Below are 26,401 nucleotides of genomic sequence, written 5' to 3'. Positions count from 1 at the left end.
AAGTTCTTATGGTGGGAGGCAGGAGTCACTGGCTTTCCATGCCAGGGCTTCAGGTGCTTATGGCTTGCCCGCTGTGCTGGGTGGCCTGGCCTGGTTAAGCTTGTTGTGCTGGGGTTCTGGGGCTTGAAGTTTACCTTTTGTGCTGGGGCTGGAGGCCTCACAACTGGCCTGCTCTGCCACAGCATGCTGATCCAGGACCAATGGGCCTTGGTTTCTGTCTGTGCTGGTCTGCTCTCACCTTTTACCCAAAATAACCTTTCCTGAAGTCGTTCTAAGTTGTTTTAAGCTGGAAAATCTTTTTGTGGGCTTTGTCACTCCAGAATCTGTTTGAAGACTTGACTTACCATTGTTTCTGAGAAAAACAGGGAGAGCACAGATAACATCTTAGCTTCTTTCTGCCATCTTCTTGGGCTGTTAATTAATTTTCAAGAAAAAGTTGTATATTTGTGGTATAGTGGGGAGTAAATTAACTGTACAAGTTTCTAAATTTTAGTTTATTCAGAATAACTGAAGGAATAGAGCATTTTTTTTGAGAATTTAACTATGATCAAAGCTTTTTGCTAAGTGCTGAATATAAAAATAGAAAAGAAAGGTAGTCCCTGCTCTTAAGGAGATTATATTCTGGTGTGAGGGCCTGCTGAGCCTTTTTCAGGGCTACTTACCCACCTTCAGTGCCTATCTTCACCCACGTCTCACCTGTGGCTGTAGAGATGGGTAATCAGATTAAGGATAAGCCCCCTCCACAGTGAATTAGGGGGCTTCTTCCAGAGGAATGGGAAATTTGTTCCTAAGGCCATGAAGGTGCTGAAGCAGGTGCTGTAAAGTGCTTGGTCAGACATCCAAGACACCAAGGTCCATTGTATCCCAGCCATCACCAGTTATCCTAGAGTTTGGTAAGGCTGAGGATGCTGTGCAATTCTGCCTCACAAATCCAGTTCATATGCGTGTGTCAGGACATCATCCAATGATATCTTTGAAAGGAAAGACAAACAACAATTCTAATGGGGGAAACAATAAATATGCAAGATTTTAGCTCCAAGTCAGAAAGAAAGGTTCTATGGGCTCTAGATGTAAAACAAAATGTCATTTTTATTGATCAAATTCATGCGTCAAGTAACTAGTAACCATAGCAATAACTCAAATAATACCTAGAACAAAAACTCTTATTTGATTAAGAAAAAAGTGTTTAGAACTGAAAGCAAAAAAAAATTAGCTTTATGGTTTTAAATCTATAGTTCTATGAACACCTAAACATTAAACCAGAAACCAGCACCTTTCACACCTTCACCAAATGCTGTTCATCTTGGCCACAGTGGACAGAACCAGGACTAATGAGTAGAAATTAATGAGAAGAAGACTTCAAGCCCATCCCCCACCCCCGAAAAGAAATTTTTCCCAATCAAAATTGTCCAAAAGTAGAATGAGATGTACTATGAGTTAATGACTTTCCCATCACTGAAGGATTTAAAGTAGAAGAAAGATAATTGCTTGTCAGGAATTGAAGAAAGAAATGTTAGTTTTACAGTTGCTTAGGTGTCCTTTTAGGTGTTTTCCAATCAAATAAGATCTTGTGATTTATTTGTGCACTTGGAATCAGAAGAAATGGGTTCAAATTCATGCCAGGTCTAATAACTTGTTGCCAGTCTGAACTAGAATAAGTGATTTATACTCCCCTTATTCAGCCTCTGTTTCTTTATCAGTCAAGGAACTGGTTAATGTCAGTTTTTCTCTGACCCTAAATCTTATGATTCTATGCCAATTGGCCTTTGTTTAAAAAAAAAACTCATTAAAATTTTATTGTTATGTAAGGAAGGGAAGTCATTCCCATAGCATTAAAGTTCTGTACAAGGCTCATATTGTTGATTAGTCATTTTAGCTGCATCCACCTCTTTCTCTGACTCATTTTACAGATGAAAAACTGAGGTAAATAGTGTTAAGTGACTTGGTTGAGATTATACAGTGGCAGGGTTATGTGTGTACACACAAACACACACACACATTTCGGGGTTACACAGATTTGAATTCAGGAAAATGAGTCTTCCTGGCTCTATCCACTATACCACCTAGTAATTCAAAAAACACATATGACTATTGGAAATCTAAAAGGGATTATAAATTTACTAATGTCCATGGTGCTATCCAATACTTGAATAATAAAAACTCCGAAAATTGGTAATCCTGTGATAAGAGCTATTCAATATCTGCACTAATTCTGAAGATAATTAGAAGAGAGGGACATTAAATAAGGAGCTGCTTTTGTTGGTTTTGTTAGGGAGGGAAGAATAGAAAGAAAGTGGTCTCTGTCTTCTAAGACTTTCATAAATAATGAGGATTTAAACATCTATTCCATTGTTCTTTCAGACATTTATGGCTCTTAAGAGGGAGAATAAAGGAAAGGCAAAACCTGCTCTAATTTAGGTGTTAACTTAAAAGACCATGAATGGGATAAACTTGAGTGAAGACCCTCTCATAAGGATGTGACTTCTACCTATCCCCTAATTGTGACTTGAGAGTTTGCAATAACAAATCAAGCTATAGCGAAAAGGTGTTGGATTATTTTAGATAAACATTTCCCTCCTGTCTCTCCACCCTTTTCATTAACTATTATGGTAAAGTGTGTTCTGGGGTCTATATTTAGTCTCTGAGCAAATTAGAACTCTCCAGCCAATGGGAGAAAAGGTCAGAGAGCGGGGCGGGGGCTTTTGGTTAGGGTCTATATAAGCCTGTGTTTGCAGTTTGCACTTTGCACTCCTCTATTAACATCTTGTCTCTTGGGAGTTGCTCTTTCTCCCAAGATCTAAATAAATCCCTTTTTGCTTTTTTCCTTGAGGATCTCTGATTTTATTTTGGGTAAGAGTCACTGTTCCACATAACCAGATAGAAATTTTTGACTAACTGGTATCTTATTTTTCCCAGATTAGCAGATAGCAAAACTTTCACTGAATTAAAATATTTCCTAGACTTTCTGAGTTAATGTTTAGGCAAAGTTTTCATGATATCAAAATGAGGATTTTTCCACTGCTGGATCTTCAAAAGTAAATAATCTATGTCTGGGAGCAAAGTATAGAGTCACTGTATGTTCTTTTAATATTAATGGAAATTCATATCCCTCAGCTTAGACTTTTTGATACATTATTCCTTTGGGAAGTCCTTTAATCATTATAATACTTTGCACATTTTTGTGCATGTTAACTTCATCTGTTTCTCTCTAACTCTTCCAGGAGGATTAACTAAATATTCTTCAAAAATGGCTCTAGGATTTTCTGCTGCTAACTTACTGTATGAGTTGAGTAAGTCAAATGACTTACTCTCTAGGTAACCTATTCAGGTCTCTGTTTCTAGCTCTGTAAAATCAGCATTGGACTACCTGATCTCTGAGATGCATTCTAGCTCTAATAATCTAATACCCATCTTTCTACTCCATTTTTACTGGTGATATATTTTCCTGGTGATATATATTCTGTCATTTTTGCATTAGGCTCCTAATGAGACTCTGTACACAACACGGAATGGCCTGGTTAATTTTTCTAAAGTGCTGCTTTCCTCATGAGATCATGATCTTCTAGGTGGAATGAAGCTCAAAGATCATTTATTTCAATCCTCATTTTACAGGTGTGGAAACTGAGGGCTAGGAAGTTTCACTGTTTTGTTCAGGATCACATAGAGAGTAAAGAGTTTCATCCGTGATTCAAAATCAAGTTCTCCAAAGACTCCAAATTTATTCCTTACTCAAAATTTTTCAATATTTTTATCTGTCAGGTGTTTTTTTGGTTCTGGCATTCCATGTGCAGAAACTCCTTTGACCAGTGTACATTGGCAATTCATAATTTATATTTTTGGAAGTTTCCACATTAAGGTTAAGACACCAAGCTTGTATATGTCAAAAGCAGAAGGTGAGCCTAGTCTTCTTGATTCAGAGACTAGTCCTCTAGGCCCATTGAAATGCTGTCTCTCACAGCAGCTCTTTCTTGGCTATTAAATCAAGATGAGACTTTTCAGCTTGATGTTTGAAGCCATTGGGACTGTGTGTCTACCAATTCTATGTAGTCTTGTTTTTCAGCATATCCAACATAAATTATCTTTGTCATTCAGACACTAGGGAGTGTTAAGTGTTTGAGGTCATATTTGAACTCAGGTCCTCTTGACTTCAGGGCTGGTGCTCTATCCACTGCACCAACTAGCTGCCCTGGCTTTCTTCTTTTCTTGAACTGAATAGAATAATAGATGATTAACAAATGCACATTAATTTGTCAACTTGACAATTCCTTTTTTCTCTATTAATCATGTTTTTAGAATTAGTTCTGAGAATTATTCATGAGAAATAAAACAGTGAAGAAAGAATATTACTGTGGGCTTATGATTTTCTTTTTATTCCTAGGCTGGTCATATCTGTGGGGATGACATAGATATCATCGATGGTCAACCCACTGGCTCAGTAAGAATATCATTTGGTTACATGTCAACTTTTGAAGATGCTCAGACTTTTCTGAAGTTCATAATAGCAACCAGGTTAGGTAAAGCAGACAGTAGACTTCCCTTTGCAGTGACTCCTGGGAAAACTGATGCCATATCAGTAGAACCTGTGGAACGAGACGCAAGGGTCAACAGGAATGAACCTGGGAAATGTCTTCAGGAAGATGTCCTCCTCCAGGATGGACTGAACAATTCCTCTGTGACTGTGAAAAGCATGGATTTGCATCCTCCTAAGACTGAGCCAGAAGGTGGCCAACACATTGCTCCATTGGTTTCTACAGCAGCACTAGATGGAGGGTTCCTACCACTTACCATCACCAACATTTTTATTTACCCCATCAAATCTTGTGCTGCCTTGGAGGTAAGTGTTTTAACCATGGCCGTGGGAGGGCTTCTCTTTTAACATAGTTTTTAATCTCCATACAGCAATTTCATATTAAAGCAAAGAAAAAATATTGCATACAATATAGTCGTTGAGATAGGTCTAGTGTACTAATGAGATAATGCACAAGGTGTTTTGAAAGCTTTGTATCCCCTATACAAAATGTTAGTTATTGTCATCATTATTATTGCTTTAGTGTGCTTCTGTCCATTATGATTATCTTACTTAGAATGCTTTACCATTACTGAAAAAATCAAGGGATGACACAAAATCTTTTGAGAACTTCTAAGTTCTTTTGAACTTAATTTTTTTATTATTCCAGTTCTCTCACTTATAGATATCCTTGCTGTAATTGGAATTTATTTTATGGGTTGTTTAATGTCCACTTCTCCTGGTTCATTTTTCTATCTCCAGGACCTAGCACAGAGCCTGGTGGTACTTATTGACTGGTTGATTGATAGACAGATATTCTCTCTGGGCAATCCAATCCAACAAACACTTACTAGATGCCCATAACATGCATGAGACTGTTAGGCTCTAAGAGAATACTGGCATAACAAAACCATCAAGGGGCTTATATTTTACTGAGTTCAAATCTTACTGAAGGCATTTACTAACCAGTGTGATCATGGGCAAGTTGTCTACCTTCTCTTTACTTCAGTTTCCTTGTCTATAAAATGAGGGGGCTTGAACTCTTATATCCCTTACAGTTTTGAATTTTGTGGTCCTACTGCAAATAATTCATTCTGTGTTTAAGATAATAGAATCATCTCTTTGGAGCTAAAAGAAACTTCAATCCTTGAGTTTTATTTAATACAATTTCCTTCGATTCTACACAACAAAAGTACAAACACACATTATCTAAAATGCAAAAAGACACAAAAGTCAACACAGAAATTTCCTAGTATTGACTATATAATAAAAGCCCAAAATGCAATTTACATTTTGCAAAATTAATCTGTTAGTCTCAGAGGATCAACTCCTTGATGAGGCAGCACCTGGGGTCTGGCTTTAATCAGCTTACCAAATTCTGAGAGAGGTGGTCAGTAGTGTATGTAAAGAACCAAAAATGCAGATTTTTCTGTACTCCTTCTTTTGGTCTTTTGGACCCCAAAATCAGAAGAAAAAAAATTCAAAGCACCAGACTGACTGTAGGCCTAGCTTTAAAAGGGGATGAAATGGAAATGCATGAGCTCATGTTCTCTAAAAAAGGCTTCAAAGGCCATCTAATTTAATACATCCCCCATTTTACATATGAGGAAATTGAGGCAAACAGGGCTAAATGACTGCCTCAGGTTCACACAGCTAGGAAGTGTCTGAGGCCAGATTTGAATTTAGGAAGATGAAAGTTTCTGACTTCAGTTTATCACTTTATCTACTGTGCCACCTAGCTACCCTTTAATTATAATTAAATAGTTGTAATTATATAATGTTATGTAATTAAATCATAATCTCTTTTAGGAATTCAATGTACAAACTATGCTAAAAATATTTATGCACTAATTTATGTAAAGAGTTCTTTCTGAAAGTGGGTCTGCATTTTAATGGTAACTTCTATGGATTCCCTCTCAGGTTACCAAATGGCCAATTGGAAATCAAGGATTGTTATATGATCGAAACTGGATGGTGGTGAATCACAATGGAATTTGCCTCAGTCAGAAACAGGAGCCTCGACTCTGTTTAATTAAACCCTTAATAGACCTGAAACAAAAGATTATGGTCCTCACAGCTGAAGGTAAGAAGCTATGGGTAGCTCATATTCACATTCTCTCCTTTATCAGAAGCGGTGTGGTCTAATAGAGAGAGCTGGTTGCAAGACAAAAACACCTCAGCTCTGCTCTCAGTTGTGCCTTTTTAGCCAAGTATATTGTGTTGAGTTTATTAGGTTTCATGGGTCAAAATGAAAGGTCTAGAAACAATGCGAATAGAATAAAAAGGCAAAATAATTCATTTATTTGATCCTCAGTTTCTTCTTCTGTAAAACAGGAATAATGGCATATATCAAGCCTCCTTGGTAGGGCTGTTGTGAAGACAGCAATGAAATGATGGAAGAGCAAAGTATAGGTCTGGCTGTATTACTCTCCTACTGGACACAGTCCAGTGCTTCTCTATTACTTCTAGAGTTAAATATGAGCGCCTCTGTTTGGTATTTAAGGCCATTCACCTGGCTCAAAATTACTCTTCTACTCTTAGGCCCAAAATACTTTGCAGAAAACTCCTCATTAGTGGAGGCCGATTATTTAATGATTTCTTCCCTGTGGATGGCAGCTTGAAAGAAGGGGAGTTTTAGTCTTTCTGGCTTCCAATTTCTGTAAAGAAGGAATGGGGTTCTAGATTTTCCTTTGGCCCCAGAAGGGAGATAGAGACTTTGGTAAGGCTGTGGGTTATATAGATGTTACTCTCTTTCATGAACTATTTTCTATTCTTCACCTGTACCACTCCTACTGCTTAGTACCACCACCATGTATATGCACCTGTCAAATCTTGTGCTCGTTGGAGGTATGCATTTAAAAATATGGCTCCTCTTTCAGCAAAGTTGTTTATTGCCATTCAGCAACCTTATCATAAAGCAAAGAAAAAAACTACATACAATATGGTCATTGAGGTAGGCCTGGTGTGCTAATGAGATAAGGTCATCTTGCCTTTGCATACGCTGTCACTCATGCTTGGAATGTATTTTCTCCTCATTTCTCTGTTTTCTGGAACCTGAAGTTCCCATCAGAGCTGATTCCCTGAGCTTTTGGTGTCATCTCCCCAACCTCAATTACCTTGTATTTAAATCTGTATATATATTTGCCTCTTATTATTCATGTATATGTTGTTTCCCTGTGCCTGGCAGAGAACATGCTCTTAAAAATTTCTTGATTGATTTCAAAAAGTATAAATGATGAGGTTGGAAGAACAATTATTGCTTTGAAAGGTAAGGTGCAAAACTTGTGACAAATTCACAAATTTAGGGCATTTTCCCTGCTAAAATAGATCTTTATTCATAAGAAAAGGTCACAGACAAAGATGATTTATGACATGATTTGGAAAGGGGTAATTTTTATAGACAAAAGGAAGGAAGGAGGACAGCTAGGTGGCTCACTGGATAAAGCACCACCCCTGAAGTTAGGAGGACCTGAGTTCAAAACTGAACTCAGAGACTTAAGACTTCCTAGCTGTGTGACCCTGGGCAAGTCACTTAACCCTAATTGCCTCAGCAAAAAAAAAAAAAAGTCTAGGACAAAAGGAAGGAAGGAGAAACAAGGAAAGAGATGGGGAGATAAATGATATTTGAAGGAATCTGGGAGGAGTTGGGATGATCTGATTAAAGAATTTTGGTCTTGAGAGAACAAGCTGGTTTGAGTTCCCATCATAAAGAGCTTTGTTTATATTATGGATTACTTTTATTTTACTAAAATATGTATCAGAAATTGCTTATATTTTAAAGAATAAACAATTTAATGTTTTCCCTAACCATTAGAAAGGTATTTTTGTAATCTTATTAAAGTAAACTGACAGGTCAGTTCCAATGATTGTGTGATGGAGAGAGCCATCTACACCCAGAGAGAGGACTGTAGGAACTGAGAGGGTGGATCACAACATAGCATTTTCACTTCTTTTGTTGTTTGCGTGAATTTTATTTTCTTTCTCATTTTTTTCCCCTTTCAATCTATTTTTCTTGTATAGCAAGATAATTGTATAAATATGTATGTCCATATTGGATTTAACATATATTTTTACCATGTTTAACATATTGGATTACTTGCCATCTAGGGGAAGGGATGGGAGGAAAAACACAAGGTTTTGCAAAGGTCAATGTGGAAAAATTATCCTTGCCTATGTTTTGAAAATAAAAAGAGTCAAAAAAATAAACTGATAGCTTTCACTTTTACTGGTTATAGAAATAATCTGAAATAAGCAAAAGAGGAAAAGAATAAGGTAAGGTTCATTTTTACTACAAGTTTGGTGAGCTGAGGGTCTTTTTGTTAAATCTGGAGTTTTTGGCAGAAAATAAGGAATATGATATTGGAATTCTCTGATGTCACCTTCCCCTGTGGGTCTAATGAATTTCTTTGATTTGCCAAAACTTTCTGCCATAATCTAGTCAATTTTAACTTTTCTGGAATAATTTTTAATGGAAATCCTATCCCAGTTTCTATATTTGACAGTTTTGCTCTCATTCTTTCTTTGGCTATCCCAGGGAAGTACAGTAACTTGGATTTAAAAAAAAGACTAAAGGCTAACAATGTGCTGAGGTGTTCCCCATGTGGCCAGTGGGTGTTGCTATTACATAACACAATGTAATCTTAACCCTAAATCAGTAGATTTCTGAACATTTTCTTTTCTGGTTTGCATTTGTCAAACCTTTGTTTTCATCTTTTTTTTTTTTAAACTATGAACTGTTTAGCTCTAAGGGGAGAAGTAGACTCAAGATATTAATGCTATATCTTCTAATCTAGCCTCTTTTACAAAGTCCTTGGGTTGCTTTTCCAAATTTCTTGAATGAAAGAAAGCAAAAGGGAAGGAAAGAAGACATGCTTCTCTCCTTATTGCTACTAAGGCATGGTTAATGCTTTCCTGCACTCAAATGAGTCTATTCATTATATTCTCTATTCACATGAGTATCATTTTCTCTAATAGGATAATCTAAGAATTTTCCAAATGTCAACTCCCATAGGAGTTTGGTGAGATAATAATAGTTTTGTTATCTTTGGGTTTTCACTACCCTCCCTACTCCAACATAGTGCATGTAGTAGATAAGTATAAATTGGATGAACATAAGTAGCATGCAAAAAAAAGACATGGCTCTTGACCTTGTGAAATTTATAAATCAATTGGAGACATAAAACATATATAGAACAGTTACATAACAAAAGGCAGCATATAATTGCCAAAAATAATGGATTTTGATGTAGACAAAAATATCAGAGGCTTTCTGAGGAAGAAGTGATCATTGTGCATTGTCATGATGGAAGAATGTTTCCAGATAGAATTTGAACTGGATTCTTCAAAACTAAGTAGAATTTGGGATAGGCGGGCAGAAACATTTGCCTATATTTCAGAGAAAAGAGCTGAATAAAGAACTGGGGGAAGGCCTGGAGACAGGTAGGAGAAAAGTGTGTCTGAGGATAGGGGCCAGGTTGGTACATCTGCCTACCAGGGAGTAGTGGCAGAAATTGGAAAAAGTAGATTAGGGTCAGATTACGAAGGTCTTTGAACACTAATCTTCAGAGTCTGGACTTTATCCCACAGGCATGGGGAGCCCTTTAATGTTTTTGAGGAGAACAACACAAGACAAGCAAGACTTTAAGAACATTGACCACAAGATCATTGGTTCTGGTGTTGACTGGATTTACATTTATATGTTTGGGGGGGTAGACATAAATGAATGACGACATAAGTGATTGATTGAATGAATGAAGTGTCTTAATGATGTCTAAGATAGTAAAGCAAAGAAGAGGAGAGGGAAACCATCTAGGAAGGCTATGGTTATGTAGCAGTGATCATGAGTACTCCAGTTTACAATATTGAAAGTTATGGGATTGCTAAGTTTTATACATATATTTATATATATTAATATATTTGGTCCTCACAACAACCTATGCCTAGGTGCTAGTAGTATTATTATCCCCATTAAAATGCTAAAATCAATTAGGAAGGAATTTGGGGATTGGATATGGAAAGTGAGGAAGAAGGGGAAGTCAAAGGTGACATAGATTTCAAGGTTGAGTGATTGGATGAAATATTGTCAGAAATAAGGAACTCTGGGGTAGAAGATAATAATATGCTTGGTTTTAGACAGACTGTATCTGAAGCGAAAGCAATTAGAGATGGGGAACTACAATTTGGGAGAGAAGCAAATGGCAGGGAGTCATACTCACAGGGATATGCAGTTTTTGTAGAAGAGTAGTAGGGAAAGGCAAGAGGACAGGGCTGACACCATTATAAAAGGGAACTATTCATATTCTAGCAATTCTCATTATTTCACAAAAGAAGTAAAGGCAAAAACAATTATACAATGTATACTGCTCATAGTGGTAGCAAAGGACTTAGAGACAAAATGGGAGGAGGGAGCTATGAGAATAAATGAAAAAAATTATGGAATGTGAATGTGATAGAATATATATTACAATAAGATTAATATAAGATGATTTGTATACATTGATATAAAATGAAATAAGCAGAATCAAGAAATCAACATGACCATAATTATGTAAATGAATAAAAAAGCACTAAAAAGAAATTGAATTCTGAGTAAAGAAGAGATAACAATATACATCTTTTTCCTTATGAGAGAGAACACAGTGACTACTAGAATAAAAATATATACTGTAATACAGAGTTTCTGTATCAGATACTCTTTTATGATTGATTTTTTTTGGTCAAAAATGACAGTTTAATCTGATTTGGTGGAATGGGAAATAACCATACTATAGAGACAAAAGATATAAATAAAATAGTTTAAAATGTCATATGACAACTATCAAATATGTCCTGAATTGTTTCATGCCAGTTTTAGAGTAAATCTTCAGTTGAGAAATGGATTGCCTTCCAACATGTCTTAGGGCATTTGGAACTAACAACACATTTTACCATAGAAAACAAAATTTTAAGTGGCTAGATTTCAATTACTATGGAAAAAATAATAGCAAACTATACTTTTTCAGTACTAGTTTAGTAGATGGTTGAAGAGTAATCAGGGGAGAAAAGGAAGCATAATTTTTTAAAAAATCAGGAAAACATATTAAGAAATATGTCAGTGGTGTCCTCAATTCAAGTTGGCGTGAGTGTGACTGAAGAGCCTAATAAGGGCCACTTGGACAGCTAGAATATGAGGAAAGCACGTCACTAAAGGAAGTGAGGCTCAAAAATATTTTTCTTTGATCATGTTCCATTATCTTTTTGAGAATGATTTAAGATTTTGTACTTGGACTGAGATGCAATTTAAGCCTTGGACAGTTATAGTGCCGCTTTATGAACTGATTAATAATGGACCAAGAACCTGGTTTTGGCTGGTTATTTGCTAATTCTCTGTTCTTCATAAAGTCATAGGTTCATGGGGTTCCATCAAGAGACTAGGAGAAGGCTTAGGGGATTTTTAGTCCAACACGCTCATTTTACAGATGAGGAAATCTAAGCTCAGGAAGGGTAAGTAAGTTCCTTTATCAAAAGTACACAGGTAGTAAGCAAGGAGAGCTAAGACTTATACCCAGATGATCTGAATCCAGAGGAAGAGTCTTTCCACTTTATCAGGACTCTTGCCTGTCTTCCAGTGGCATCAGCAGACTCCCATCCCACTCCTCATGATACTTTAGGAAAGGACTCATAAAAAAGTATTTATGATTTTCTTTTTCTCAAAGCCTAAAATATGAGAAAGAAAGTTTTAATTAGGTGACGAGGAAAAGGAGGGAAATATTTTTGGAGATTATGAAAGAGACAAATGGACCCTCTCAAAGACTTCAGAGGATGAGAGTACACTTTCAATGCTTAATTTCATTTCAAAATATAATATTCTCTTTCCTTGTTATAGAAATATATATATATATATATATACATGTGTGTGTGTTACTTTCTGACTTCCCCTTCTGCTGATGGGTATAGCCCTAAGTTTGGGCTGCAAAGCAACCTCCTACTGAGCGTGTTAGGGACTATAGGATCACTTGTCTGAATCTCTGTACTTTAATCTTTAGGGGGACAGGATTGATCCCTGCTGTGTTTTAGTCCCTTTTCCTTCAGGCCCAGCACAACCACACAAAGTTGCTCACTCCCTATCCCAATTCCTCTCTCAAACTCTTCCTTTTGGGGACTATATCCTTGTCCTCCACTTTCTGCAGACATGTTCTAGTATGTTCCAGATAGTTTCTGCAGCCTTGGGGGAGGGGGGTGTCTCCAAACTCCGTCTAGCTCCAGTCGGAAGGTAGCATGCTCTGGCTGCTCTCCCTTTCTTAAAATGGCTTGGCAGAATATCTGCTGCTAGATATGTTGTATGGCCCAGTAGTGTCTCTGCAGGTGGAGAGAGTCCTAAAATGAACTCCAGGTGTTCAGATTACTTTTTTTTTCTGGGTGTATAATATCTTTTGGAAAAGGGGCACTGAATGAACATCTGAAGGATTGTTGTACTGAATTGTTAATTAATAATGACCTTTTTTTCAGGGGGGGAAGGTTTTTGAGAGTTAAAGATTTTGAAGAATATGTTTCATCTGTCATCTTGTTGGTTTCTGTGACTTATAAGTCTCAGTAATTAATGTAAATTAGTTGGGAATTCCCATTGAAGGGTTTCAGTGATCAGTGGTTGACAGTGCTATATAATACTTTTACTTGGCATGCTTATCAGATTTTCAGATGACACAAATCTGAGAGAGATAGTTAATATACCGAGTGACATAATCAATAGATAACTAAATCATGACAAGTTAAAATATGGATCCTAATTGAAAAAGAATAAATGTAAAATTGATCATTGGGTTAAAAATATCACTATAATGAGTTTGAAGGCATGGTAAAATAGCAAGTTGTTTTTAAAAAAAGACCCTGGGTAGGGAGTTTAGAATGAAAGCCCCCTTTTTCATCTTACAAAGGGAGAATAGCCCTTAGCTTATACTCATTAGGCTAGTCCTTTCCCACCAAATAATAGTTACACAAAAGACCTCTGTGAATTGTGAAGAGCAAATAATACCATGTATCCAAAAAAAATAGGGAATAGAAACTGATGAAGTTCTACAGAATATACCAGAAAATATATGAGTATAGGAACTTTTCAGTTGGGAGTGAGATAAAATCTCAGCTCAACCAAAGAGAGAAAAAAATAATTTGATTAAAGGGAATTCACCTTTAGGTCATGGTTACCAGAAGTTCAGGGACATAATGGAGGCTGGTTTCCCTATTTTTCTGTAGACCTAAAAGTTCCAGTCTGTCGTTCAAAATCTGTACCTTTTCTTCCTTCTCTCCTGCACTTCTTTTCTCTTTTCCCTCTATGTCTTGACTGTGTCCTTTTTCTCTATTCTTTCACACAGTCTCTTTTTTCTCTTAGTTCTCATTCTCTATTCTTCTTTCTCTCCCTCTCCCTCTCTCTTCTTCTCTTTCCCTCTTCCTCTCTCTCTCTTTCTGTCTGTCTCTTTCTTCTCTCTCTCTCTTCTCTCTCTCTTTCCTTTCCCCTTTCTCCTCCTTCTTTATTCTTCTTTCTACCCTAAAATATGTTAAAACAGTCTGTTCTTTTTTAAGGTCCACAACATTGCATTTAGTATTCTCTCAGCCAATCAGGAATTATATTTCCCTCCATGTATTCAGCATGAAACACAGAGCTATCTATTTGATTATCTAAACAGAACAGAAGTGGGACTTATATTTGGGAATATTATTTAAAATCTTTATTCTCAGAATTTCTCCCTTAAAAAGGAGTAACATCATACAACTTTTCTTAACTTAATTCCACTATTTCTGCACTATTTCTTTGTGTACCTGCAATCCAGATGTTAGTAGTGGACCCAAAGACAGAGACCTCACAAATCTTTTTTATTTATCATTTTATTTTTAATTTATGGAACAAAACAAGCATTTCTTTTTTTTTTGTTGTTGTTGAGGACTTTACATTTTATTGTGGAAAACAAAACATTTGGAGGACTTCAGCTTAAAGGTCATTGGAAAAAAATTTCATGGTCCCTAGAAGATCACAGATATTTCTTAATATAATTTCCACTTTTTAAATTTTATCAGTTTCTTTTCTTTTTTTATTATAGCTTTTTATTTACAAGTTATATGCATGGGTAATTTTACAGCATTGACAATTGCCAAACCTTTTAAAACAGCATTTCTATAACATAGTATAATAAAAAAAGATGGTCTTGTGGAACATTGCCCCATCCAGAAATGTCTAAAATTCCAAGTCTTTCAAGAGATACATAGCTCTTGGGACTAAAACAGATGTCATTCCTTGCTGAGTTTCAAGCTTCGTATAAGTAGGGTTACAGGATACTAGATTTAGACAAAAGGAATCGTAGAAGTCATGCAATCCAACCTCCTCATTTTTAGATGAGAAAACTAAGACAAGTGATAAAGTGTCTTGTGTAGATTACAAGTGGAAGTCAGAGGACTTTGAACCAAAGCCTTTTGATTCCATAGTGAACATTTTTATTTTTTATTTTTTTAATAATGACTTTTTATTTTCAAAAAACATGTTTTCATAGTTTTCAACATTCACCCTTGCAGAACCTTGTGTTCCTCTCCTCCACTCCCCTCCCCTAGACAGCAAATAATTCAATATGGGTTAAACATGTGCAATTCTTCTGAATATATTTCCACCTTTATTATGCTACACAAGAAAAATCAGATCAAAAAAGGAAAAAAAGTGTCAAAAAAAGCAATCAAACAACAAAAAAGGTGAAAATATTATGTTGTGATCCACATTCAGTCACCACAGTCCTCTCTCTGGGTATAGATCATTCTTTTCATCACAAGTCTATTAGAATTGCCCTGAATCACCTTATTGCTGAAAAGAGCCAAATCCATCACAGTTGATCATCACATGATCTTGTTGCCATGTACAATGATTTCCTGGTCCTGCTCATTTCACTCAGCATCAGTTCATGAAAGTCTCTCCAGACCTTTTTAAAATCATCCTGCTGATCATTTCTCTCTCTCTCTCTTTTATTAAAGCTTTTAATTTACAAAGCATATGCATGGGTAATTTTTCCAACATTGACCCTCGCATAACCTTTGGTTTCAAATTTTCCCCTTTTTTCTCCCATCCCCTCCCCTAGCTGGGATGTTAAACATGTTGAAATACATGTTAGATCCAATATGTGTATATATATATATTTATACAGTTATCTGGTTGTGCAAGAAAAATCAGATCAAGAAGGAAGAAAAAGAAAAACAGAAAAAAAATGCAAGCAAATAACAACAGAGAGAATGAGAATGCTATGCTGTGTTCCACTCTCTGTTCCCATGGTTCTCTTTCTGGGTGTAGATGGTTCTCTTCATCATTGAACAAGTGGAACTGGTTTGAATCCTGCTGATTATTTCTTATAGAACAATAATATTCCATACCATTTATATACCATAATTTATTCAGCCATTCCCTAACTTATGGGCATCCACTCAGTTTCAAGGCCCTTGCCCAAAGTGAACACTTTTTAAAAGGACATTCAGTTTTGTTTCATTTCCAGTTCCAAATTCTCTCCCTTTTATCTTCCTCTCTATTTAATATTCTTTCTACTGTTCCATGCAGCCCCTTATTAAAAGCAATAGGGAGAGCTTATTTGCTGAGAATAATAATGATTCACATGTATATAATACTTTGAAGGGGCAGCATTATCTAAGGGGTAGGGAACCAACTTCAAAGCCAAGGAAGACTTGAGTTCAAGTCTAAACCAGTATATCGGTTGTATGACTTTGTAGAAATCATTTATTTTCTCAGTGTTATAAGGGTTTAGTTGCAGAGAATGTGGTGACTTAGACTGGTAGGAGGAATTTCCTCATCTAGTAGTTTGTTAGCTTAATTAAATCACAGTTCCAGCCCCTGTCTCCACAAATACCTTAAGGTTTAAAAACTTTCTTAACAATAGCTCCTTAAAGAAGGGAATCTAAATATTCTTATCCTCATATGCTAAATAAGGAAATTGAGTCTTATAATTCATTTGTGGATACAGCTAGTATAGATTTGAAGCCAAAGAAGATGTGTACATCTTCAGTCTGGTGTAATAAAAAAAAAACCCTGGTATTATGTCAGAGGATCTGTTGAAGAACAGGTGAACAAAAATCTCTATATAGCACCTCCTTTCCCCCCTACATTCTTTATTCAAGCAATTTCAGGTCAATTAAAGACATTTATAATTGCTCAGTTATATTTTTTGGATATAACAATTGTTTTGTAATCTTTATTCATATAGGGATGGAATCTATAGATGTGCCTCTAGATGAAAATAGTGGAGAAGAGTATCAGATTTGTCAGAGCAAAGTCTGTACAGACAGGTAAGAATTTTAAAATATAAATATCTGATTTTGATTTGTAAATATATTATAAGCATGTAGATGCTCTATTGGTGCTTAACAAGTTTTGGCCAAAAGTTGTTTTTTAAAAATAGTAGTGATAAATTATTTATACAGTGTTTAAATTACAGTATTTATGAATTTATTGGTTTTCCCATCATTTACCAGCAAACGGGCAATTCTTGTACAAGCTTATGTATCTGAAACCAGATTAATTGAGATGAAAATTTGAAGTGAGATATTTGTTCTCATGGGACAGGAATGTGATTTCTTTTTGGGACTTTAGACATTTCTGGATGGGGGAATATTCCACAAGACCATCTTTTTTTGTCATATGATGTTATAGAAAAACTTGTTTTGTTCCATAAATTAAAGATAAAATGACAAATAAAAAAGATTTGTGAGATTTTTGTCTTTGGGTCTACTACTAACATCTGGATTACAGGTACACATAGAAAGCAATATAATAAAGTTTTTGGCATTTCATGTGTAAAGGAGAAACCTCAGATGCTCATATAGACTATGAGAGTCCTAAATGGTTTCCTGACATCATCTTTTATTTATTTATTCATTCATTTATTCATTTATTTATCTATTAATTTATTTATTCAACACATTACTTTATGAACCATGTTGGGAGAGAAAAATCAGAGCAACACACAGCATATGTTGCTTTACATTTAATCTCCATAGTTTTTTTATTTCTGGCATTTTCTGTCCAAAGTCTATTGGCATTGTTCTGGATCACTGAACCATTGAGAAGAACCAAATCTTTCATAGTTGATCATTGTACATTCTTGCTGTTATTGTGTAAGTGTGTTCCTTGTAATGTTCTTCTCTAAAATATAATGTTCTCTGGGAGCAGGTTTCTTGGGGGCTTCTGGGAGCAGCCTTAGTTTTAGCTCAGAGTAATAATCACCTCAAATGAAGCCAGGAGTTAAAGTCCAAATCCTTTATTGTTTCCTTTAGAGTCTTATCTCCTTCACTTGGAGCTCGGCTAGTTTTCTGGAGGCCTTCTGGATCTTGCCTCTAGTCCTTTGCCTCTGCTTCTGTCTCTACCTCCCTCCAAATATCTCTGAATCCAACGCCTCCAGCCAGCACAAAGGTGGAAAATGGAATGTGTCTCTGCCTTTGAGAGTGGGCTTCTCCTCTAGTGGGCTTGTCCTTCCTGGCCCTGAGACCTCCTCCTTATATATCCCACATTGAGTATACACCAATCATTATATCACTAGGAAACCCTTATTTGTTGTAGGATTAAATCAGTGTTAAACTAGATTTAAACATTGTCTCCTCAATTCTGCTTAGTACCTTGTTTCAAGTTCTGGCCCATAACATTTCCTTGTAGGAGCAGATCAATCATACTGAACCACGCTAAATTAGATAATTATTGTCTCTATCAATTCCAGTGACTTAGCATCTTGTAAGAATCCTAACAGTTCCTATTTCTGCTTATTTTGCTCAGCATCAGTTCATGTAAATCTTTCCAGGCCTTTCTAAAATCAACTTGTTCATTATTTTTTATAGAACAAAAAATTTACCAATATCTTCATATATCACAACTTAATTATCCTTTCCCCAATTGATGGGTAGCTACTCATTTTCCAATTCTTTGCTGCCATTAAAAAAAGTTGCTACAAACATTTTTGCACACATGGGTCCTCTTCCCTCCTTTATGATTGATTTCCTTGGGATACAGACCCAGTAATGGCACTGCTGGGTCAAAAGATATATACAGTTTTATACCTCTTTGGTCATAGTTTGATTGCTCTCCAAAATTTTTGGATCATTTCACAATTCCACAATGCAATAATGTATTACTGTCCCAGTTTTCCCAGTTTCTCACTTTTTAACATTTTAATTTAATCTCTTTTCAGATTTGTACATTAGATTCTTTGAACATTTAAACTGTTGAGGGGAACTTAAAAATGAGGGAAAAAAGAAAGGCATTTGATTCTTCCTGTAACATTCTTATCAGCACATTCCCAAATTCAAAGGTTACAACCTTCCATACGGATGTTAGCTGGACAGGTATTGCTTCTTCATATTGGAACCTGAAACTTCTTGGATCAGGTAGAAAATAATAAAAAGAACACTAGTGTCCTTGGCTATGACTCAAGTACATGACTAAACCTTCTGGAGCCAGTTTGTATGCTTTTAAGTATGCTAAATAGAGGCAGGAAATAGGTTAACAGCAGCTAGGTAGCATAATAAATAGAGCTCCAGACCTGGAGTCAGAAGAACTGAGTTTAAATATAGCCTCAGACACTTAAACTATCTTTAAGATCCAGGACAAGTCACTTAACCCTGTTTGTCTCAGTTTTCTCATCTGTAAAATGAGCTGGAGAAAGAAATGGAAACCACTCCAGTATCTTTGACAAAAAAAAAAACCCAAATAGGGTCACAGTAGGTTGGATGCAACTCTTGGCTAAACAACAATGTATAGGTTAACATTTTACTCAAAGCTTTTCTTTTCAGTACTAGATAAATTGATGGTTTCTTATATCTATAAGATGGATTAACAGCTAAGTATAGAAGGCTTAAGAAGGCATCTGGTACAGTGATATAAAGGGAAACATCCAAGTAAATTTCTAAAAAAGAATAATATATGATGGATTTAATTATGATTTTCAAACTATCTAAAGAGGAAATAATACTAAAAGTTTAGGAAAAAGTCAATTGTTATCAAGAAGAAAAGAAAAGATAAGATATGCAACATAAGCAACTTAAGATATATGTCTACCTTTTTATTTCTTTGAAATATTATGACAATGATCTAAAGAATATGAATCTTGATGAGAATATGAGGAAGGAATGGGATAGGCTTTTACAAATAATATTCTCTGGCAGACTGTGTCTTCATGAATACAAAATTTATTGGAAGACATTTATTGTTTGTAGATTACAAAAGAACATTTTATTCAGTAGTAGAAAAACATGCAGTTATGAGGACTCTTCTCTAAAAAGCTATCTTCCATATATATGCCATATTTATACCAGATGCTTTGATAGATGCAATCACAGAGATTACTTTGTTCAGCTATTCTTTGATCATCAGCATCAAAAGAGGAATAAAACAGGTAAATAAGTAGCCACCCCTAGCCCCAAAGACATCATCATAATGTCTTTGGTAGAGTCCAAATGAAGGAGAGATTTCCATAAATAATGACGCCTTCTTGATATTCCTTTTCATGGATCATAGAACCATATTTTTAAGAGCTTAAAGGAATTTCCAGCTTCCTCCTCAAATAATACCTTGTTGTAAGATCATAAATTTAGCTTTGGAAGGGACCTTAACAGATAATCTTTGTGGCCCAGCAATGTGAAATAGTTTGCCCAAGGTTTCATAAGTGATAGTAAAGGAGTATTCAGACTCACATCCTCTGGCTCTAGATTCAGGGCTTTCTCCACTGTGTCATTGTATTGATTGAATCAAAATTTACAATAGAATAAATCCTCCTCTTGAGGTCTACAACTATTTTTTTAAATTCAATTTTATGTTATTTTCATGAAAATCTGAATTTTCTCCTTCTCACTTCCCTTAATCCTTCTCATTGAGAAAGCAAGAAAAGCAATATAAACTATAAACACAAATAGTTACATAGAATGAATTCCTGTATTAGTCACATCCCCCCAAAAGTCTCAATTCTGCTCTCTGAAGTCCATTTTTATCTGTCAGAGGATAAATAGCATGTTTCATCATTGGTTCTTTAAAACTATGGTTAGTGTGGAATTCTAGTTTTCCAAAGTTGTTTTCTATAATTATAAATATGATTATTATACTTCATTATAATATATATTATAATTATATAAATTATTCTTCTGGTTCTATCCACTTCACTCTGCTTCACTTCATACAGTTCTTTCCAGTTTCTTCTGATACTATCTCTTCATCTTTGTTACATAACAATAATATTTTATTTTAGATTCACATACAATAATTTGTTCAGTCTTTCCTCAACTGATTGGTACTCTCTCACTTTCCACTTCTTTGTCATCAGAAAAAGAACTGTTATAAGTATTTTTGCACATATAGATCCTTTTCCTTTTTTCTTTGAACATCCACAACCATTGAAATGAGATTGGACCACAAAAGAAAATATAAATTGATACTCAAATCCCTCTTGTTCAGGCTAGCTTCTTTCCTGAACTCATTTCCAATTATTAAAATTTTTTTTCAGCAAACTGGATGTCCTATAGATATCTCAAACTCTACATGTCCAAAACAGAACTCATCTTTTCTTCCACTCTCTCCCTTCAGAACTTTCCTGGTGTTGAAGACATTACCATTTTCCTAGACTTTGCAAAGTTTATGTCATCCTTGACTCCTGGCTGTCTCTTGATCTACATATCTAATCCATTGCCATATCTTATTTCTACCTTTATAGCATCTTTTTTATCCAACCCCTTTCCCTCCCGTCACACAGCCACAATGCTAGTTTAAGACATCATTACTTCTTGACTAGATTATTGCATAAACTTTCTAATTGGTATCTATTTCAAATCTCTGCCCTATATTAGATATATCTAATCTATCCTTTGCTGAGCTGCTAAAGTAATTTTTCTAAAGTTAAATTGGTCCATGTTGTCATATATTCTAGTTATTATGTATTACCTCCAGGATGAAATATAAAACCCTCTCTGTTGGTCATTTAAAACTCTTTATAACCTGTCTCTTGCCTATGTTCCTAATTTTATACTTTGTCTCCTACATTCATTCTCTGATCTCCCTAAATTGGCTTATAGTTGTTCCTCAAACATGATACTTCATTTCCTTTCTCTGTATTTTTATACTGGCTGTATCCCATGCTTAGTATGTTCTCCCTTATCTCTTGGTTTCCTGGGCCTCCTTTAAAAAGCTACATTTCTAGAGCAACATTCCTTCATTCTATAGGAGCTGATTATTTACATGATAATAATATATAAATAATTGAATGTTAAATATAGTTGGATGGGTGACCCCAATCAGGTAATTTCTCTCTCCCTGTATATGTATGTACCCATATATATGTGTATATATTTATGTACACACATATATCTACATATATGTATGCATGTATATATATGTACATATATATATATACACACACATATACAAATCTTAGACAAATATTGCAAATGAATAAGGGACTAGAAGAATTCAGACTAGATTGCATTAGGGAAATTGATCTGTACATTTAATGACTATAAGCTATTGCCTTGCAAGCTATCTTTAAAATATTTATTCATATTGCTAAAGATTACTTGTGAGCTAGAAAATAGTAAAGAAGATATCTTGTAAAACATTTATGATTGGAGAAGGAGAGGATAATAGACAAGCAGCTCAAGTATAGCCTGTTCCTCATGTAATGTTGATAGGTATAGAGGAATGTTTCCATCACGCTGGGCTGAGCAAATACTTTGTAGTATTCTTTGTAGGACAAAGGCAGGACATGGGTGGATTGCAATCTATATCATTGGGAGCAGCATTCCCATCAAGGAATTCACAGAGCCACTGGATATTGTAATATAATTTAACTTTAAAAAATTTTCATTATTTTATGAATTGTTGTACTTCTAGACACTTTACAGATTGAGAAATTATTGGACTGAATATTTTCAGAAGTTATATAATAACTAACCTTTGATAGCCACATGGATAAGATGTTCTGTCTATTAAAAAAATTCATTTTTGTTAAAAAAAATCCAGTTAGTTTGGTGTTATCTTGTATTTGTGACAAAATTAGTTGTCAAAGACAGTTTTTATAGGCAATTTCCTAAAACCACATAAGAAAATAAAAGTTACATAATGAGATCTTGTATTTGCCTCACCTTTCTAGAGCAAGATGTTAGCTATTTTTTTCTCCTTAGTAGAAAAAGAAGTAAAGAAGATTTTAAGAACACCTGCATTTGTATCTCCCAAATCACAATTAGAACATTGTATAATAAAACTTGACAATGTTTACCTATTTTTGAGAGACTTCAATACATCTCCTCCTTTCTCTCTCTTCTCCTCAAAAGAAAACAAAAAGCAGGATCAAGAAACAAGTCAAAACTATGACTTTAGAGCTTTTTCAAATAGCAAAGCTGTAATTTTTATAAAGTGTGAAATTCTAAGCTTTGTGGCTCGGGATGGTGATAATTACATATATAATGCTTTTCAGAATGATTTCTAAAGCTTTCTTCTTCCCTTAAAAGGTTCACATAAGCAGCAGCTTTTAAATATCTTATCAAAATTGTCAATTCTCTCAGCCTTTCAAAACCTTATTTCTCCCCTTCCCATTATTCCATATACTTCTGAGTGTTACTTACAAGTTCCACTTAACCTGAATGTTGGTTAAACAAGATTTTGTTGTCCTTGGATTTGAAAATTAAAAGAAGATTGAGAGTGATTATAGATTATTTCTTAAAGAAGGACTAACCATCTCTGTTTTTTTCTAGGGTAAATACATATGATTGTGGGGAAAAAATTTCACAGTGGTTATCAAATTTTTTTGGCCGTCACTGTCGTTTGATCAAACAGAGTTCAGATTTCAACAGAAGTGCAAATAAAAAACATAGAAAAGGTAAATCAATTTAGCTTGGCTCTTGGGAAATTGGGATCTAGACTCACCTAATGTGTTGGCCCTTGAACACATCAGTATTACATGTGGAGTTAATTTATGGGAAGATATATTCTTATACATAAAACTGAAACTGTGCCATCTTTCACATTAAAAAAGGGGAAATTACAGACCTTATACCAGGCAAGATGACATATTATTGGTTAGTGAATATATAATGGTAGATAGGCTATTAAAAAAGGTTTCAAGAGTTGATCTCAACCTCTCTCTTCCAAGGTTCAGATTTTAGATTTATATATAGCTTACTTACAGAAGTTTTTCACTCTAATGCAGCAATTTTCTTGTTCAACTAATAAATTATCAAGCATTAGGCTACTATCAGAAGTCACAGGTTGTAGACTTGTCTCTGTCCCTTGGCAAAATGTGAAATCTTATCATATTGAAGGTTTAGTTTCTTCATTTGTAAATGTGTAGTGTTTGGAGGCTCAAAGGAGACAGTTTGGGGGAACTCTTTAAAAATAAAAACCATGATTCAAATAAAAGACATTATTCCTTGCACTGTGACTTTCTTATTCTAAAGTCTTCCTCTTATACTTCAGTGTGATGTGAAAGTGACTGATTCTTAAAGACTTAGGAGGCCAGGAATGCTGGTCTTGTGGATGGTCTGTATTATGTATTCATCACTTGAGCACTAACCTATCTATATTTGAAGAAGTTCATGCTGTTGTAATTCATGAGGACCATTTACTAAAACATGGAAGAGTTTCAATCTTAATTAGTAGTGAGAAAGCCATATTTATGACATCATGGCTTGTTTAAGTATTAGTGTCAGTATGAAAAGGAGTGATCGGGTCCTGGTATATTGATTTATATTAACCAAATGCCCAAAAGTCTGATTTGTTACCTAGAATTCTAGGGATTAAGAAATTCCATTTATGCATTGATTCAATTCTCTAGTAACATTCTTAAATATTATTCTTTCTTAATGTTTATTTTTTCCTTTTCTCTCTTTTTTCTCAATAGTATTTTATTTTTCCAAATACATGTAATTCATTTTTGTAAGAGTTTGTGTTCCAAATTTTTCTCTTACTCCTTTTCTCCCTTCTTCCTGTATGTGCAAACTTTTAAAACATATTTACATTAATATTTATTTTTAAAAGGATGCTAAAATTTGATTTTTACAATGGACCTAAAGGGGAAAAAGAAACATTTCATGGTGGCTTTTGCTTATGTTGAATTGCATGATAACTATTTGCAAAAAGACCACCTTGAAAATAATTGCACCCTATTTATCAATATCTCTTGCTAAGGTAGATAAATTCTACAAAGAAATCATTAAAAAAACTCTCAAAAATTGCATTAACATAAAATATGATAATGTGTAATTCATACAAAATGACAAAAATACATTGGAAAATAGGATAAGGAGTAGGATCTTGGTTTGTAGTCTACATAGAAATTTTGTCTATAAATTATCAATGAAAAAAATTGGCAAGCCCTAAATATAGTGAACCCCAAGTAATAATAATAATAATAATAATAATAAAGAAATTGAAAGTATTTTAACATACAGGAAATAACTTGGTACTGTTCTGGTAGTGATGTGTATGGTGAAACCAAACTTATAGGAAAAATATTAAAACATATAAAACTAGCAGAAGAAAAAATAATAAGAAAAAGATATAGCAAATAATTGAAACAATTTCTAACTGACATTTAAGCAGGTTCTTGATATCTAAAGTGGAAAATGGTTACAGGAAAGGACATTGACATGGATAATAGTAATTTTATATAATAGTTTAACTGAGTCAAATCAGTTGCCATAACAAGAACTTAAAAGAAAAGTATAAAGGACCATTAACTAGTAAATATTTATTCTTCTTCAAGAACAGAGATAGAAAAGTCCAAAGTAGCCCCAGTTTAAAATATAAACTCATTAGTAAAATTTTATGGAGAAGTATAGTAAAAAATTATGAATGAAATCACCTCATAAAACAGTAAGAAATAGGGAAAGAAAAAACAAGTTTAAAGAAAACTTGGCACAAGACTCAAATAAGCAAAGTCAAATTGAAGTAATTTAAGGATGAAAAAGGAAGGAGGACAACAAACATGAAAAATGGAAAAGAGATGGAAATAATTTTCTGCAAAATTGTTTTTACCAACAAAGACAGTAGATCCATTCCATTTGGATTCAAACACCAGAATTCTGGACTTGTTTGTGGAGAAAATGGAACTGAAAATGAAGAAAACAAAGATGAAAAAAAAACTGCTCAATCTGGATCTGTTCTAAGCCAACACAATTAAGAGGGAATTGTATCTAAAGGAAGGGAAAAGATCAAAAATGTATAAAAGAATTTCAGCTCTTTATCACCCCCAAAAAAGCAACCGAAAGAGCACTAATTACTTCAGTTCACTTTCCAATTTATATAAAATGTTAATGAGAATAATCTACATGTATATTAGAGCTTTGTAAAACAGTCAAGCCTTTGAAAGCAATATTTCATAGATCACATCTTACTGCCAATTGACAGAAAATCATAAAAATCGAAAGATACTATTCTGTTCTGTTTAAAGCTCTGATTTTGTAAAACCAAATGTGACCATATAGACTTTTGTCCAATAATAGATCTCTTATACATATGTTAACATCGTAAATGATTTTCTGACAGAGGTCACAGAGATAATTTTGTTCAAACATACAATTATTAATATCAAGCAAAGAAACACGTGCTCCTCCAAGACGTTTGCTACTGTCATGGAGGAAATTAAGTGCAGAACCCAAGTTGAGAGAAGAGTCCCTTTGGATCAGAGGTGAGAAACATCTCACCTGTGGGCCACAGAAAGCCCCTGAAATCATTTGCTGAGGCAACTGCACACAATGAAGAGCTGAAACATAAGTACAACAGCCTCCCGCTCCTTGAGTCCTATAAGGTGATAATTTTGTATGGGGATTAATAATAATTACTAGCATTTTTATAGCATTTACTACGTTCCGGGCACTGTGCTCAGCGCTTTACAGTTACTATTTCATTTG

At 34.7% G+C, this 26,401-nt stretch overlaps 1 protein-coding gene across 1 annotated transcript in view; it reads left to right on the top strand.

The window, feature by feature from the left end:
• Nucleotides 1-26,401, top strand: part of MOCOS (molybdenum cofactor sulfurase) — a 101,311-nt gene that overhangs the window by 31,853 nt on the left and 43,057 nt on the right. Inside the window, exons 8-11 of the mRNA XM_031946056.1 lie at nucleotides 4,379-4,834; nucleotides 6,428-6,590; nucleotides 16,729-16,810; nucleotides 23,246-23,370. Coding sequence (XP_031801916.1) covers nucleotides 4,379-4,834; nucleotides 6,428-6,590; nucleotides 16,729-16,810; nucleotides 23,246-23,370 — 826 coding nt within the window. The remainder of the gene's footprint in view (nucleotides 1-4,378; nucleotides 4,835-6,427; nucleotides 6,591-16,728; nucleotides 16,811-23,245; nucleotides 23,371-26,401) is intronic.

The sequence above is a fragment of the Sarcophilus harrisii genome, chromosome 1 (assembly GCF_902635505.1).
Source record: "Sarcophilus harrisii chromosome 1, mSarHar1.11, whole genome shotgun sequence".
Lineage (NCBI taxonomy): Eukaryota > Metazoa > Chordata > Mammalia > Dasyuromorphia > Dasyuridae > Sarcophilus > Sarcophilus harrisii.
The sequence above is the reverse complement of the archived record's forward strand: the minus strand, read 5'-3'. Positions and strand labels throughout refer to the sequence as shown.